The sequence below is a fragment of the Lissotriton helveticus genome, chromosome 12 (genome assembly GCF_964261635.1).
Source record: "Lissotriton helveticus chromosome 12, aLisHel1.1, whole genome shotgun sequence".
Classification (NCBI taxonomy): domain Eukaryota; kingdom Metazoa; phylum Chordata; class Amphibia; order Caudata; family Salamandridae; genus Lissotriton; species Lissotriton helveticus.
In genome coordinates this window covers 395,798,181-395,816,903 of record NC_136073.1, presented here as the reverse complement: position 1 = coordinate 395,816,903, position 18,723 = coordinate 395,798,181, and the positions used below count along the sequence as shown (strand labels likewise).

General features: G+C 45.2%; 1 protein-coding gene across 1 annotated transcript in view; it reads left to right on the top strand.

Annotated features, from left to right (window-relative positions):
• GARRE1 (granule associated Rac and RHOG effector 1) overlaps positions 1 to 18,723 on the top strand; it is a 437,745-nt gene that overhangs the window by 319,833 nt on the left and 99,189 nt on the right. Inside the window, exon 10 of the mRNA XM_078670097.1 lies at positions 15,530 to 16,533. Within this exon, the coding sequence (XP_078526223.1) occupies positions 15,530 to 16,533 (1,004 nt within the window). The remainder of the gene's footprint in view (positions 1 to 15,529; positions 16,534 to 18,723) is intronic.

Genomic DNA, 18,723 nt, shown 5'->3' with positions numbered 1-18,723 from the left:
AGGCCTGCAGGTACTGGTGCTGGAGGCAGGAGGCCTGCAGGTACTGGTGCTGGAGGCAGGAGGCCTGCAGGTACTGGTGCTGAGGCAGGAGGCCTGCAGGTACTGGTGCTGTAGACATGCTCTTTGGAAGCTCTGGCTCCATAAACAGGCTTTTAGGCGGCGCCGGCTCTATAAGCAAATTGGTTGGTGGCTCAGTAGGCAGGTAGACTGCAGGATGAAGTTCTGTAGGTAGGCCGGCTAAGGACTCGGGCTCTGAAGGAAGGTAGTCTGGAGGCCCTGGTACTGATGGCAGGAAGACTGCAGGCTCGGGCTCAGATGGCAGGAAGGCTGCAGGCTGAAGTTCAGGAGGCAGCAGGCCGGCTGAGGACTCTGAAGACTCTGAAAGCAGACAAGCTGATGGCAGAGAGGCACAAGGATGACAGTCTTTAAATTCTGAAAATGGTGATTGCCCTTGAACATCCCTATTGTCAATAGTGAAATCTTCACAGTTCCTTGGCCCATTAAAACATACTGAAGTGCTTTCTTCGGGATGGGTAAGAATACTGCTTATTTTAGAGTCTCTGTTGATCAGACTTCCTTTACTTTTTAGCACTTCACATCTCTTAGTCAGAGGAAGTAGGTCGGAGACTTCATGGTCATGAGAGATTTGTTCAATTCCTTCTGCATTATAAGGTGGTACAGATGCATCAGAGCATAGAGTAATATTTCCTGACTTTTCAATATGTGGCAATCTTGAAGGTGGAAGAGCAAACAAGGGGTCAGGATTTTGTTCCTTCTCAGTGAGGTTGTCTTCAGTTGTAGTAGGAAAAATCTAGAGCATGGTCTGAGTCACAGGACATTGTCACAGCAGGGATTATGTGGATCACCGGTTCAGGTTTTGTCTTTATGTCAATGACCTGTCCCTGGCTTATCTCTGAGATAGAACTGACCGCATTACCAGGAAAAGAAAGCAAAGAGATGTGTTTTGTCTTGCCTGGCATTTGGGTTCCTGAAAAGTGGAGGGACACATCTCCGATGTAGCGCCTGGATGTAATTTAGTACTAGAAGACAAAACAGAGGAATTAGACATTTCAGGATTCAAACAAATACTTTCCTTAGCTGGACTGTAAGACAAGGTACTATGGTTGTTCTGAATGGTATCTGAGTGATCAGCCACAGAATTATTAACACAATTGCTGGACCAGCTCAGAGGGGAACGCAAAAGAGAGCGCAAGGCTTCATTCTCCATTTCTAAGGAGGCTAACATAGAGGTGGAAAAGTTGTTTTCTACAGGGGTTTTAAATTCCCACTTGAACTCTGGGTTATAATTTTTTAACAGAGTCTGAAACATTTTATTCTCTTGTCGTAATTCAAGAATCTTAGATGAAAACATATCCTGTGAGGACTGCAGATCTTTCTCTATAAGGACAGTGGCAAACTTGGCAACTTCACAAGCAACAGAGCTATACCTTGGATTTTGTTCAAAGTGGCTATTAGCCTCCTGTGTTCTAGTAGGTCTTTTCTCTCTTTTGTTGAGCTGATTATTGTTTACTTTGAATGTGGTATTTAACAAGGTCCCTTTAGTATCCGGGACTGTGATTTTTACTGGACTACAAGACTGGGTAACATTATGTGAATGGAAAACAGAGGTTATGAAATGGATCTGCTCTTTCTTTGGTTGTGCGGATGAACATTGTATTTTACAACCACTGTCAGCAGACATGCGAGAATCAGAATTATTGTTCAGCAAACTGAGTAAGGTATTATTTTGCTTTTGCAATTCTGACACAGACATTGAATCTGGATCAGAACAGAAGAGCAAGTCAGGATCTGGCAAAGAGGTTTTTGAGAGCCAATGAGTAAAATATTCAGAACGTAAATGTCCATTTTTCATAAGAGGATTAATTGTTTCAGGACTAGGGTGAACATTTTCAAACTGGAAAGTAGACACTAAATGTCTCTCATTGGTGAACACTGGGGAACTGCCCTGAACAAACTTAAATGATGCACTGGTGTGTCTCTTTCTTAAACCTCTCATTATGACACACTTAATATTTGCACACACACACATGAAACAGAAAAAGGTAGCTAACTGAATGCAAAGAAACCTCAGAAGTGACCCTGGAAATGTGGGTTGGTCATTCTGTCAGGGACTGTCCAGGACTATGTGGGGAACACAGTCAGGGACTTGGACAAGGACTGGGAACTGAGTAGAAGACGTACACAGAAAGGAGGAGTACAGTGCTGCCCAGAATCATACAGGGAGTCAGAGAAGAAAAAGGGATCCAAAGGGGAAGCCTGTACAAGTGAACAAGATGGGTAAGACTCAGAAAGGAAGGGCACTCACAAGGCAATTTAGCATTCAGACTAACTACACCCAGGACGGACGTGCAAGACATATATGTAATAAAACAATAACAATAAAGGGGGGTGTGGGGTAAAGCACTCAGGAGCTCCACATGGTAAGACTGAAGCTCAGTAAGTTTTTTACCCGCAATTGCTGTTACAGATACTGACTGCAAATACCCACATGTAGGATATGCATGCAAAGGCAGGGTCTGTGGAGCTTATACCTATAGTGATGTTATAAATGTAACTCAAAGACAAAACTCACAGTGAACAAGAAACACCACCTAGGTAGTCCGCTGAGCCCACGGATCCTGGCGATCAAACAGGAATGCGCAAGGCAGTAACAGCAATGGGGTAGAACTAAACACAAGCACAATAGACAAGGAGCTAGCAAGGAGGAGTGCTTAACAGGAAAGGAAGGAAATGACAGGGCACACTTGGCAGAAAGCAGGTAACAAACATACAAGGTAACAGAAGTAAGACAGCAGAATAGAAAGGCAGCAGACTAGAACTGGAACCAAGGAAATGGGAAGCAAGGCAGGGACTGGAAACGGATATACAGAAGGGGAGGCTACAAGGGTATACTAGAACAGTGCAGGTTAAGGAATCAAGAAAACAAAGTAGCAGAGAAGGCAGTGCTGGGGCAGGAACAAGAAGTAGCTAAGCCCAGGAACAAAGAATAACTATAGCTCAGGAACTCAGGAAACAAGGTAGCACTGCAGGCAGTGCTAATTCAGGTACAGGGAATAGCTATAGCTCAGGAACTCAGGAAACAAGGCAGTGCTAATTCAGGATAAGGGAAACTGCTGCAGTTCAGGAACAAGGAATACTAAGGCTATGGGGTCAGGGTAGCACTGCAGGCAGTGCTAATTCAGGAACAGGGAAAACAGCAGCAGGTCAGGAACAAGGCATAATTAAAGCTCAGGAAACACTGGAAACAAGAATAGCAAAAGCTCAGGGAACTCTGGAAACAAGGATTGGTCTCACCGGTAAACAGCTACAATGACCAACCTTTGCCTGAAGGGAGCTGGGGCTTAAAAGAGCTCACAGTAATCATATGCATCAGGTGTGAGCAGGCTAGCAGCAGCCAGGTGAGCTGAATTCCTCCACCCATCCTTGGCCTGCAGGGGTGGAGACAAAGTACTGAGCAGGGAATTCTGGGTAATGGAGTTTCAGGCGTGAGTAGGCTGGCTTAAAGTATAAGCAGGCTGGCTTTCATAAAACGCGGCATGGATTGGGAATGGATGTCAATTCCTAAATGATGTCCAAATGCTTGGAAGTCAGGATATGCATACAGGGGAGTGTCTGGAGGCATATTAGAACACTGGAAAGCCCCACAATTCAGCCCCCTGGTGGTGGGCACGAGAGCATAGGGAGCGAATCGTGACAGCTATCTTCCTCGATGCCACAAAGGCATTTGACTCCTTGGAGTAGGACTAGCTGTCTTTTGTACTGGAACGCATGGGATTTCCTTTCCCAATTCTGGCATGGATTAAATTATTATATACAGGTCTCCGAGCCACCGTAATGGTTAATGGCTTGCGCTCCTCCTCTTTTCTGTTGGCCAGAGGCACGAGGCAGGGATGTCCTCTCTCCCCTCTCCTCTTCGCCCTGGCTATCGAACCCCTAGCAACAAAAAATCATCAACACTACTGAGACCATTCTATTATACATCTGGAACGACAGATTCTCATCTCCTTATACACAGATGACCTTAGCTTATACTTACGCCACCCGGAGGTGAGTCTGAATCCCATACTACGGCTATTCATACGTTTTGGACAGCTCTCAGAATGAACATTAATTGGAGCAAATCACAGATATACCCCCTCACTGACACTACTGTACCATTTAAACCAGACTTATCCTCCAAGAAGGTGCAGCGACAGCCTCACTTATTTGGGAATAATAATCTCTAGCGACCGCGAGGAGCTTATGCGATCCAACTACGGCAGGCGCTGGGCTCCATCACCAAAAAAATTACAACATTGATTGCGATGCCCCTATCGTTAGCTGGCATAGCAGCCATCATTAAAATGGTTATCCTGCCTAAGCTCTTATACCTTTTTCTGAATATCCCCTATGCCCCCAGCCGTCATTTCTTCTAAGCCATTAGAACTCAGCTTATACGACTTACTTGGGGAGGCAAGCAGGCCATATTGCGTTGGGACACACTCACGCGCCCGTTCAGTGCAGGTGGATTTGCTATACCAAACATGCAACTGTATGTTCGAGGCATGTGGGCTGCTGAATTCATATCTTAGCATAGATCGCCACCTAGTGTTGGGTCCGGATATTTGCACCTTGTTGTCCTGGAAGAGTCTTCGAAGTATCACGAGGTAGGTGACTCCTCCCCTGGACTACAGTGCGCATGGGCATCTTCTCCATCCTCAGATTGTTTTTTTCCGCCATTGGGATGCTATTCCTTAACTCCAACTTCGGAACCGAAACTTTTCAACTTTCTAAGGCCAAAAGGCCTACTACCTCGACGGTATTGTTCTCGTTCGGTACACCTTGACTCGATAAAACTTTCCATCCCGATCCGGTCGTCGACACGGGCCGTTGGGCCTTTTCGACGCAACGTGGGCCTACTGCCGATGGAAAGGATCCCGTTTAAAAGGTGCCCACAATGTCACTCCAAATTCCCACATACTGATAAACATACAGTATGCAACAAGTGCCTCTCTCCCGAGCACAACAAGGAAAACTGTCCAGCTTGTGCTCAGTTCCGGTCAAAGAAAACTATCCGGAACCGAAGGGCCGCTAGACAAGAGATGCAGCGGCAGACACCGGAACCGGAGAACATCTTTGAAGACGAGCATGACCTCGCAGAAGCGGCGGACTCCGACCTAGAAATTGTCACCGTAGAAGACCAGTCGGACTCCGATGACCAGATCACACCGGGGCAATCCGTGAGTTCCACGCGCCCAACCCCGCTTCCATCTCAAGACAAGGCTCCGGTTGAAGCATCGCCTATAGGCCTTAGCCGAGATCGACAAACTTCTTCAGAGGCCCCGCCTTCCGGCTCGGCTCCGAAGAACAAATCCAAGCCTTTAGATACCCCGGGAACGAGCGGCACTCTTCCCAAAAAGGCCGCCGAACCGAAGAAGGTTCCCGAGCCGAAGAAACTGGTTGATACAGAAAAGGGTGCTGAAACAAAAAAGGTCGTCGATCCCAAAAGAATAGTCGACCCGACAACGGCCACCGAGCCGAAAAAGGGTGTCAACTGACAAAAAATAGGTCACACTAAAAATCCTGTAGACCCGAAGAAAGCGGTCGATTCTACTAAAAAAACGGTCGATCCGAAAAAGGTTATCGATCCGAAAAAGGTTATCGAACCGAAAACACCAGTCGATCCGAAAAAGGTTATCGAACCGAAAACACCAGTCGATCAGAAAAAGGTTATCGAGCCGAAAAAACAGGTTGATCCGAAAAAGGTCGTCGAACCAAAGAAGGTCGCCGAACCAAAAAAGGTAGTACAGCCAACAAGACGTCGAACCAAAGACGGTCGCCGACCCGAAAAAGGTCATCGAGCCGAAAAAAGCTCCACAGCCAAAGGCTCTCGAGCCAAAGACTCACCACAAACAAGCCACTAAGCCAAAAACATCGGCGCCAAAACCACGGACAGTTGAGGAAGAACTTTTCCATCCTGATCCAGTGAGTGAAGAACAGCCTAAACTGTATATTGACCCGGAAACAGCATGGGTAACAGTTTACCACAGGAAGAAGAAACCTTTGGACACTGACACTTCTTCCCCTGTTCCTCCAAAGAAGAAAGACTTTGCAACAACCCCTTCAAGGCCTTTCACTCCTCCTCCTTTCTTTCCTGACATGCCTTTTGTGACTTACTCTCCTGCATCACGTTATGATGAGACAGAAAACATTGAGGAAGATCCTCAAGATAATTTTGTAGAACCTGAGGATCCGGATATACAAGGTAGCACATAGGATGACCAGCATGATCCTCATGATACATACGAGCCACAACCCCTCCCTGACACCTCTACATATCCTACAAAGCTGTTGCCTACTGACGACACCATTGTCTTTAACCAACTAGTGGACAGGGCAGCTAAATATCATAATGTAGACATGCACACTGACCCAATAGAGGAGGATTTCCTATTTGACACTTTTCCAACTTCAGAAAAAAGTGTACGTACACTTCCTCTGTTTAAAAGGGGTACTAAAACACGCACCAGACATATTTAAAGACCCAGCCAGAGCACGTGTCCTCCATCCCAAATTTGAGAAAAAGTATAAAGCAGCCCCTACAGACCCTGCTTATATTAAGTCACAATTGCCTTTAGACTCATTAATTGTAGCAAACGCTCGAAAGCGAACTAATTCACAAACAGGAGATACTCCCCCTCCTGACAAGGAGTCAAAGATATTGGAAGCATCAGGCAAAAGAGTGGCATCCCAAGCAGCAAATACTTGGAGAATTGCAAACACACAGGCTCTATTAGCACAATACGATAGAGCACATTATGACCAGCTGGAGGGTTTACTACAACACCTGCAAGAACCTTTTAAAGCTAAAGCTGACGACCTTATACGAGAAGGCAAATTTATCACAAATAATTCCATTAAATGTGCACTTGACGCAGCTGACACAGCAGCCAGATCCATCAACACTAGCGTATTACTACACCGGCATGCGTGGCTATGCATTTCCGGATTTAAGAATGAAGAGCAATCAACCATCCTCAACCAGCCAGTTAACCAAGATTTTTTGTTTGGCCCTGCAGTAGATACCATCTTAGAAAAGATGAAAAAAGATACTGATACTGCTAAGTCTATGGGCGCACTTCAGTTTCAACAATCTAGAAGTTCCTTTCGAGGCTCAGGTAGAGGCAAGACATCCCAAACTTCCTCTACATTCAAGAGTAATACCCAGAGCACCTTTAATAAAGGCTCCAACAGAGGAGGTTATAGAGGCAATAATAACAAAGGCAGAGGACGTGGCGGCAACAACACCAGAGCCTCCACCGCCACCAAACCGTGACATGCTCACACTTCCTCCAGACCACTCAACACCGGTCGGAGGCAGACTAACACAATTCCTACCAGTCTGGAACGCAATTACCACAGACAGGTGGGTGAGACAAATTTTCCAGTATGGTTATTGCCTGGAACTCACTTCTACTCCACCCAACATACCACCCAAACACCGTCCAATGTCCAAAGAACACATAACGCTGTTACAACAAGAGGTGAAATCCATGCTAGAAAAGGGAGCCATAGAGCCAGTCCCTTTTCAACACCAGGGGACAGGAGTATACGCCCTATGCTTCCTCATTCCCAAAAAAAGACGGGTCCCTCAGACCAATATTGGACCTCAGACCTCTGAACCAATACATACACTCAGAGCATTTCCATATGATCACTCTACAACAAGTACTCCCGTTATTCCAGCAAGGCGACTTCCTCGCTACATTAGACCTCAAAGATGCATGTTTTCACATACCTATACATCCAGCTCACAGGAAATACCTCCGGTTCACAATAGATGGTCACAACTATCAATTCAAAGTTCTCCCCTTCGGGGTTACTACAGCACCAAGGGTTTTCACAAAATGCCTAACAGTAGTAGCAGCACACCTCAGAAGGCAACACATCCATGCGTTCCCTTACCTGGACGATTGGCTCATAGTGTGCAAACCACACGTCTCAGACAATCCAGCTGCTACACAGTCTGGGACTTTCAATAAATTACCCAAAATCACATCTGCAGCCCTCCCACATACAACAATATCTGGGAGCAACAATAGATACCTCAGTGGCAAAGGCATATACAAATCCAGCCAGGATAGCCACCATGCAGTCTCTGATTCAAAGATTTCACCCACAACACTCATTGCCAGCTCGAGTGTCCATGCAGTTTATAGGCATGATGGCCTCCTGCATATTCATTGTCCCTCATACCCGACTTCAAATGCGTCCATTGCAGGAATGCCTAGCACGGCAGTGGAACCAAGCTCAAGGGCAACTAAAAGACCTTGGTAGACAGTCGCACTTACAACTCTCTGCAGTGGTGGAACCCACAAAACCTTTCCAAGGGGCGACTGTTCCAAGAGCCGGTTCCACAGGTAGTACTAACAGCGGACGCATCACTGACAGGTTGGGGGGCCCACCTACTTCAATACACAGTCCAAGGGCTCTGGACAGTCAAGCAAAAGACACTGCATATAAACCACTTAGAGTTGCTAGCAGTATTTCTAGCAATGAAAGCGTTCCAGAAATACTTATACAACCAGGCTGTGTTAATCCGGACGGACAACATGACAGCCATGTACTACATCCAGAAACCGGGAGGGACAAACTCTCCACAGCTGTCTCACCTAGCACAGAGCATATGGAGGTGGGCAATTCCAAAAAACATCTTTCTCCTAGCAGAACACCTCCTAGGAATAGACAATCAGATGGCAGATCTACTAAGCAGAAACAGCCATCAGATACATAAATGGGAAATTCACCCTCAAGTCCTCCAACCATTCTTCCGAAAGTGGGGGCATCCAGAGATAGATCTGTTTGCCACAAAAGAAAACTCAAAATAACAGTCCTTTGCCGCCAGGTTCCCACACCCGTTGTCACAGGGCAATGCGATATGGATGAACTGGTCAGGCAGATTTGCGTACGCTTTTCCGCCAACCCCACTGATTCCATTAGCGGCACGCAAACTAAAGCAACAGTCACTCACAATGATCCTGGTTGCTCCCATATGGGCAAGACAGCCATGGTACACGACGCTCCTAGAACTCACAGTAGTTCCCCACCAAAGACTGCGCCTCTCACCACAGCTATTAACTCAGAACCATGGAGAAATCAGGCACCCAGATCCCAATCAGACGAACCTAGATATCTGGCTCCTGAAGTCTTAGAATTCGGATATCTTAACTTGCCTCCAGACTGTATGAACATTATCAAGGAAGCAAGACGGCCAACTACTAGAGCATGCTACGCAGCTAAATGGAAAAGATTTGTAATTTACTGCAATAATAACCAAATCAATCCATTAGATGCCTCCATCCAGAACATAATCTGTTACTTGTTACATCTGCAAAGATGCCATCTAGCATACTCTTCTATAAGGCTACACCTTGCTGCTATAGCAGCATATCTCCAAAACAGACAACACATGTCCCTGTTTAGAATACCATCTATCATGGAAGGACTTAAAAGAAGTATCCCTCCAAGACATCCACCTTCACCAGTCTGGAACTTAAACGTAGTACTTACCAGACTTATGGGGCCACCTTTTGAACCACTCCATTTGTGCGAATTACAATTCTTAACATGGAAGGTGGCATTTTTTTGTTGCCATTACCTCCCTCAGGCGAGTAAGTGAGCTACAGTGGAGTGGTGTGGCTCACTGGTTAGAGGCGGCAGACCCGGAAGCAGAGAACGGCCCGGGACCAGGGTTCAATTCCCGACGCGGCAGGGTCGTGGACCAGGGTCAGCGGACTTGATAATTCTCGCCTCGGTGCCTACTCTAACCAGGGATCACACTTGGCAACTCTGGGCATTAGCTTGCCTCATCTCTACAACGGCCCCCCACATTCGCCGGGGATGCCTGGTTTCACCTTGGAGATACCCAGTAGGGACCATCTCACAGGGATAGCCAGGGCAGGTTCCCCAGCGGTCTACAGCGCCACGACGCCTCAGGGCAACAGTGCGCTTTACAAGACACATACATACATACATATATACATACATACAGGTACTAACCATTCAAGAACCTTTCATGCAAATACATCACAATAAGGTAGTGCTCCATACTAACCCTAAGTTCATGCCAAAAGTTATATCAACGTTCCATATCAGTCAGTCAATAGATTTGCCAGTTTTCTTCCAAAACCCGCACTCAGTGGCTGAAAGAGCCCTATACACACTAGATGTAAAAAGAGCTCTTGTTATATTACGTTGACAGAACTAAAGCTTTCAGAAAGACAAAACAACTATTTGTTGCTTTTGCTCCACAACATAAGGGTAACCCTATTTCAAAAGCAGGAATAGCCAGATGGATAGTTAAGTGCATTCAAATATGCTATCAAAAGGCTAAGCGCACTCTAACAGTTCCCCCCCAAAGCCCACTCACCGCGCAAAATGGGGGCATCCATGGCTTTATTACATTAGAAAACATATGAAGGGCATCTACATGGTCTACTATACACACTTTCACTAAACACTACTGTGTGGACGTGCAAGCTAAGCAGCAAGCTGCTGTAGACCAGGCTGTCCTCAAAACTCTTTTTCAAACTGCTGCAGCTGATACAGGTGACCACCGCTAGAGGAGATACTGCTATACAGTCTATGCTAAAATATGAATTCAGCAGCCCACATGCCTCGAATGGAAAATGCTACTTAACAGTATGCATCTGTTCTTGGCATGTAGGGCTGCTGACATTCATATCGCCCACCCTCCTCCCCGGTGCCTGTCGCAGCTGCAGTAAGTTATTTCTACATACATTTAAATGGTCATCTCTTACTTTTCTATACTCCATCTTTGCCACAATGGCGAAAAACAGTCTGAGGATGGAGAAGATGCCCATGTGCACTGTAGTCCAGGGGAGGAGTCACCTACCTCGTGATACTTCGAAGACTGTTCCAGGACAACAAGGTGCAAACATCCAGACCCAACACTAGGCGGTGTTCTATGCTTAGCGCCAGGACACCTCCGGGTAACAGAGCGCTCTACAAATGTGAAAAATAAATAAATAAAATAAATAAATAAAGATATGAATGTCAGCAGCCCTACATGCCAAGAACAGATGCATACTGGTAAGTAGCATTTTCCTTCAGCAGCGCGCAAGCACATTATGCAGCATATTGGATGACCCCCCCCCCCCCATTCCCCACTTGGCAATAGAAGACGGCTATATGGCCCCCACCCCATGCACTGCGTATCTTAGTACACCTGCCGTCACCAGGCGCTTAGCAAATACCACTGTCCAATGCACAGTTAATGCATGGCGCGACCTCGCCGAGAACACCCAATGCACACTTCTGTACTCCCCACTCTTGCCTCTTTCTCGTGACAGGACATCCCGATCACGACCGAGGGAGGCTGCCGTTGGCTATTCCGCAAACTCTCCATTCACACCTGGGGACACCTATACACAGGAGGGAAATTCAGCACTAGACCCCATCCCCTCTGGAGCGCTTTTACTACATCAGGTTCCACCAAAACGTGAAGGTCATCACACCTACTTTCCCCCTTGAACCTCCAGTTATGCTCCCACTGCATGCACTAGTGCAACAAGACGCCCCTGCGCGTGTAGTCTCTTCTATACCGACTAGACAGGCCAACAGGGTACATGGCCTTCCTCTGTCCAAGAGCAGGTGGAAGGAAGAACTGGGGCACACTATCACAGAGGAACAATAAACATACTGCTGCAGACAAATGGGTGAGATATCTGCCAGCAGCAGATTTAGAATAAAACAGTTTCTTCCAAATTACAAGAACATGAGCAGAAAAAACATTTCACACTTTTGACGCTAGAAGAGCAGTCATGTAATACATTGAAAGAACAAAGGAATACAGGAAAACAAAGCAATTCTTTGTATCTGTTGGTAACCGCTTCCTAGGAGGACCAGTAACCAAGAACACCATTGCAAGATGGATTGCTCATGCAACACAATTATGCCACAAACTAGCAGAACAGAGTTTACCAGGAGTACCACGGGCTCACTCGACAAGGAAAAAGGGAGCAACAATCGTATTTCTAGCAAATACTCCAATTCAAGACATTTGCTTTGCCGCAACATGGTGTTCAGTGCACACGTTCGCAAAACATTATTGTGTGGACATTCAAATAAAGAAAGAAGCACAAGTTGGACAAGAGGTCTTGCAACATATATTTACAAACAAGCGCGCATCTTCCACCCAGCCACCACAAGACTAGCAAACCGCTACAAAATCTATGCACAGCATGTGAATTCAGAAAAGATTCACACTGCAAAACATATAGTTTCTTACCTATCGGTGTAGTTTTACATCTTACAACAATTCCAGACCCAACTACTTGATGGAATAATGCACATCTTGTGAATTCTTCAAGCTGCAAAACTACACCGACAGTTAAGAAACTATTTGTTCTTCTGATGGATAGTTCTCACCTGCAGATTCCTCACTTGCTTAATATTCCAGGCGCCAGTTTGGATCCTGAAACTCTTCAATGCCGATAGGATGTACTGCCTCCACTTCAACGCTGTATGTGTGGGTCCCTGTGATGTCACTGGGGCCATAATGCACTATTGACAATTGACCTGCTTAAATCTGTTCCCTAATTTCTGCAACATCGATGCAATCCAGAACTTTCTCAATCTCCTCAGGAGCTGTCGACAATTTTCACAAATTTCTTAAGGTGCGGCAAAATGCCTCCTTCCAAAATGTCTAGTTTCGAGCCATGTAAGGACAGTGGTAGACAGATGTCCATTACAGACCCTCATGAGTTCTGCCTTTGGTGTTTGAGTTTGATCACAATGCAGAGCCTCTCAAGTCATTTCGGAGGTTGAATCCGAAGGCCAATAAGAAACGTAAGGCCAAGATGTTCATGATCAGGGGACAGAATAAACCAGGAGGATGCCCAAAGTCCTGGCCAAAGCTGAAGTCTTCCAAGAAGAACCATAAAAAGAGGTGGTGTGAATCTGGACGTCGTCACCCTTCGAAAAGTAAGGGTTGTCAAGACACCTGGCCTCACCACAGGCATTGGTATCAGACCACAGCCAATGAAAGAAGCCACAGGATCCGGGGCCTGCTGCTCCATCTGACCTGCAGTCGATACAGGAGTTGCTACCTCTTGAGGTGCGGACTCAAAGGTGCCAGTTCGGTCAGCCTTAGCCGAATTTGTCTGCTCTTGGGATGGATCCAACGATGATTCTAAATGCCAGATCCGTGGTTTCCTCTGGAGTGGCAAGTGGCTTTTACTTTAATAGGCTTACCAATACCATACTCTTCAGCATCCTTCATGCCATTCTTGGCCTTCTCTTCAGGGCTGTGACTCCGCCACCAGCACTACCTCAACCACTCGGATCAGCACCACTACCAACACCACCTCCATTGATTATCCCATCACCTACACTTTTGATATACAGCCACTGAGACAGTCACTCATAGACTGATTTTTATAGTCCCACAATCGCACAAATAGCAAATATTAGAAATATGTATCACTCTTCCTGGATGAGGTCATCAGTGATGTCACTGACCATGTTATGAGTGATGTAATATGTGATGTCATAATCAGTGCAGTGGTTAGTTGAGGTTACTATAACTGCTGATTTTATCTGACTGTGCAAGTGAAATGTAAGCCTAGCTATAAACATCCATGGCACCTTTGTTTTTTTTTTCAATGAATAATTATATATATATCACACACACACACACATATATATATATATATATATATATATACACATATCTATAAATTAAATAATTACCCAGTGGTGGTCGCCACTGTGTAATTAAAGTTAGGCCAGCGTTTCCATAGGAAATGCCTTTTTGTTTTGCTAATCACTTTGGCACTGTTTGACATATTTCCACGAAAGCTTCCAAAATGCTTCTCTTTTTTGCATGGTTTGTGCATGGAAATTGTCGAGGTGATCAATCAACCCGGGGCTGTGAAAAAAAAGAGGGTCCCAAAATGCAAAATCCCATGCATTTTCCATAGTTTTTTTTTTTTTAGACAGCCAAACGCCAAAACTCCTGAACAGATTTAAACCATATTTGGCTGGAAGCAAGATGTTGGTCCAGAAAGCGTGTCTTTTGTCTTTTGGTGTTTAATAGTTTTTGAGAATTCAGGTTGCAATCATATTTGAAAATCTGGACGGTAGGGTTCGAAGGACTCTTGTGAGAGTCCCTTGAGCCCAATTTTAATAATCAGATCATTCTGATTGGTCCAGGGTGTTTTTCCCCCCTAGGGCCAGTTCGCTTCCTTAGGAGATATGCTCTGATTGGCTTTCAGCAAATTGAAGAACAATGTTTATAGCAGCCTTTACAGGACTCTGGGACCTAAATCCTTGTCCTGCAATTGTTTTTTAAAAAACATATAAGGGTCGGGATAGGGATACTCTGACCTGCTAAACCTTGTGGGGGGGGGTCCCAGAGGGGGTTCTTAAGGCTCGGGAGTCGGGTGGGACACGTACCCCCTCTCCTATTATTATTCTTTGACCTCTTAATGGGGGTCCATTTGGGGTCCAAGAGGGGAGCAACGCGCCCCCCGTCCATTCCTATTATTCTTTTGCCGTGGGTAATGGGCTGACCAGGGCGTCTTAATGCTCGGAGTGGGGACCTTCTATAATTAATGTTTGGCACCAGGGACAGAGTCCCCAGGGCCAAACGTGGCTTGGGGAAGGGGAGCACTGGGTGGTCCCCTCCCCACGCAGGGAGCTGGCTGCTTGCAGGGGAGTTGTATGGAGGGCCTGGCCAAAGACCAGGACCTGCAGCCAACTCCCCACCTCATGGCTAAAGTTCATGTATGACTGGGGTTGGCTGCCCGTGGTGGGGGTTATTTGCGTAGCTTGACCGTAGGCCAGACTCTGTGGGCAACCACACGCAGCACACAGCAAAGGCCGTGCACAGCAGTGTGTTGACTTTACATATGGTAATATAGTATAACTTTACAATTTGAAAGAAACACGTTAGTGATAGATTCCTTACCTTAGAATTACCCCCAGGCATCAGACTGGATCCGGAAAGTTTTCGTCAACAGTACCCCTGCGTGTCGGTAGGCGTCGTCGTGCAGCTCCGCGTACGTCATTGGCATCGTAGCCACACCCTATCCATTCTAGACCCTACCCCGTGTCCGTGCCATTGTCTGCATGCCATTAGCTTTTAAATTGTCTGCCTTCTGGTACTGCTGGTCTTATGTCAATTACATGTATACTTAATACTTTAATTTTGTGAGGATCAAATATACGTTCAAAGTGTTAAATATTTTTTACGTTTTTTTATTACCCACCATAAAAAAAAAAAAAAAAAAATAATAGAGGTGAAGTTATTGGCTCGTCGTCAGTTGAAATGCTGTTTTCATATTAGATATGTGCTTTTGTTTATTTTGTGCCCTTTACCTTAATTTTATTTCGCATGCAGTTACCACTGTAAAACAACTATTGCTAGGTTAAATTGTTTCTGTTTTTTGGAAGTTATCTTCTGGCTGCATATAGATGATTATCCATTTGTTTGTTTATAATACAGAGAGCAGTCCTTACCCAATATCCAGATTCAATTACAGCGTGAGAGCTCAGATTTTGGAAATCAAGCTGACCTTCCTGTTGGAAATGGAAGCAAATCATCAGGAGGACTACAAAAGACATTTTCAAAACTGACGTCAAGGTTTACGAAAAAAACGTCCTGCAGCAGTTCAAGCAATGGCAACAACGGAAGCTATCCAATAACCACCATACCCTCAAAAAATGTCTTCATTGTCAACGCGGATGAGAAAGCAAAATTAGCTGGTAATATAGATGCAAGGTTACAAAGTATTTTAAATATTGGCAATTTTCCCAGAGCTGCAGACCCATCACAGTCATCCCACAGTGCAAATCAGCTTGTCAATGGATTTCTCATTGAAAGACGTAACTTCTTAAAAGAGGAGGATATGAAGGATGACAAAGCAATGAATTTACCCACTGACCAAGAAATGCAGGATGTTATAGACTTCCTATCCGGTTTCAATATGGGAAAATCCCAGCAGACTTCTCCAATGGTCAAAAGAAGAAATTCTGTGGCGTCTACATCTGAGCTGAAATCAGCCACAGTACCACAGCCTCCCCAGCCAGTGTCACATGCAACCTTGCATCCTTCACAAGGATTATCACAGCAACCACAGATATCTCAAAAACCGCACCAACCTTTGCAGTATTATCAACATCTTCTTCAGCCAATAGGTCCCCAGCAACAGCAGCAGCAACAGCGTATTCCTGGAAAATGGTTGGGTAATTCCTCACAACAGACCTCACAGAATGTTGGGACTGGATTGTCTACTATAAATCCTAATAATCAGTGGCCCAATTCAGGAGTATCTGATATGAGCTCAGATTTGTATAGCTTGGGTCTTGTGAGTAGCTACATGGACAATATGATGTCAGAAATGCTAGGACAGAAGACTCAAGGGCCTCGAAATAACACGTGGCCAAACAGGGACCAAAATGAAGGTGGTTTTGGAATGTTGGGAGATATCCTGCCTTTTGATCCTGCAGGTAGCGAATTCAAGATTTTCATATTCCCGTTTTATTTTTAAATGCTTGTGTACATCTTTTAATACTGAAATTATGACGTTCATAACTTGCCTTGCAAATACTAAATGCTTTATTTCAAATGTTTTGAATGATTTGCAGTTGCTCTTTCCATTTGGACAAGCAGTTAAACCAACACAAAGAATATACAATTAGTTGGCAGAAAACCAGAATGTTACTTAATTTTTAGCATAGATTTAAAAACGTCGGTTCAAATACAGGATTACAAAACAGGTAAAGTGTCATAACTAAATACAACTACACAAGGTTCGGCCCATAATCAGTAAGGCTAGGCCCTAATAATGACAAGAACAACACAAATGCCAATACTGACATCTTTTCATAGTATCATTCACTCAAGAGATTAATCACACGTTACGATCAATATAGATTCTTTGTGAGTTTAACACTCAAATATTCTAAACTTGGCACCACATCTAAGGGAGTCTCACAAACTAGCATTCTCCTCTTACAAAGGGTCTACGTCTGCCTAGTAAAAATCATACATTTGGTGTTGGAGCTATTAAGCTCCAAACCCCGCTCAGGGCAAAACATTTGAAAAGAATTCAGGAGCTGTTGCAGACCCTGCAATGACTTAGATGTTAACAAAGTGTCGTCCGCGAAATAGAGTGTAGGGGCACTCTGACCTCCTATCTTTGGTGCATCGCTGCCATCTCTGTCCAAGAAGCAGATTACACCATTTATATATAGCGTGAAAAGAGTGGGCACCAAAACACACCCCTGCCTAACCCCCCGGTCAAAAGGATATGGTCTGTCAGCGCCCATCCTCCTGCCACCTCACCTGAGCAAGTGTCAGCATGTAGCCTCACTAAGATGTCTTAACAGGAGAGCGGATACCCCCATTTCCTCAAGGACCCTCCATAACATGGCAGGGGAAACCAAACACAATGCTGAGCGAAGGTCCACAAAGGCAGCATAGAGTTTGGCCTTGCCAATGATCACCTCCCTGCAGTAAATGCAGGGGAGATGAAAAATCAGGTCCACAGTGCTCACATTTGACCTAAAACCCACCTGCCAATCGGAAATCACACTCATTGCTTATCCAATCTTGGATACTGACCTGAAACTGTTTACCAAATTATTTTTGTAATGAATCAATCCGGCTTATCGGTCTATAATTGGCCGGGGTTGCCCGGTCCCCCTTCTTGTAGATGGTAATAATGTTCGCTAATTTCCAAGAAGGAGGAATCTCCATACCAGGTTACTATATGGCCCCCTAGATTTCTGGATTTTCCCAATACAGGTCATTTGGCAGACCATCTGGGCCCGTGGCACAACAAGGAATACAAGAATTAATAGATTTTAATGTTTTGTTTAACGAAAATGTCAAACTATTAGCCTTTGAGTTGGAATTGGTTTTAATAGCCATAACATCACCCTTTGTGTCACATTTAGTAGAATAAAACTGTCCAAAATGTGCCATCCATCAAGAGTGGGTTTGTGACCATTTAGGCAAACCACAACTGTCTTCCAAAAGGACTTGTTATCTTTGTTGGAGAGTGCTTCATGCAGGTTTGTCCATAATGAGCTCTCCCATTCCCTTTTAGCTTTATTTAGCACTCTTTCTCAAGTTTCTGATGGATGCTTCTAACTGCAGATTCCTCACCTTTGTCCAGAAATCCTTCTAAAATGCCTGAAGGTGTCCCCACCGGACTTTACAACCGCTTCCCGTAGCTCCAGAGTTGACAGTGCAGAGCTGTAGCTAGAAGACATCCCTTCGAGCTGGCATCCGTTCCTTTCTTTCCGTGCTATTTGATGCAGATTTGAAAGTCTCCTTCTAACTTTGTTGGTTGTACGGATGCCTAAATTCAAAGTGTGTGCGCCAGGGGAAATGTCTCCAGCACCCTCTTCTGTTAGTCAGTTTTAAGACCGCAATATCGGTAACTGATCCACATGACGTTTGCTTGTGGTGCCCCGGTTCTGCGCACGATTTGAAGTAATGTGACAAGTGCCCCAAAGGCAATCAGGGAGTGGGAAATGGAACTCTGACACAGAACACAGGGCGAGGTCTTGCTTTAATCCACGATCCCGCTCTAAGTTACTAGGCTGTTTTTTTTTTTGTTTTTTGTTTTTTAGAGAGTTTTATATAGCGCGAACTTGAACCGAACGGAATCAGTTATCAGAGCGCTTTAC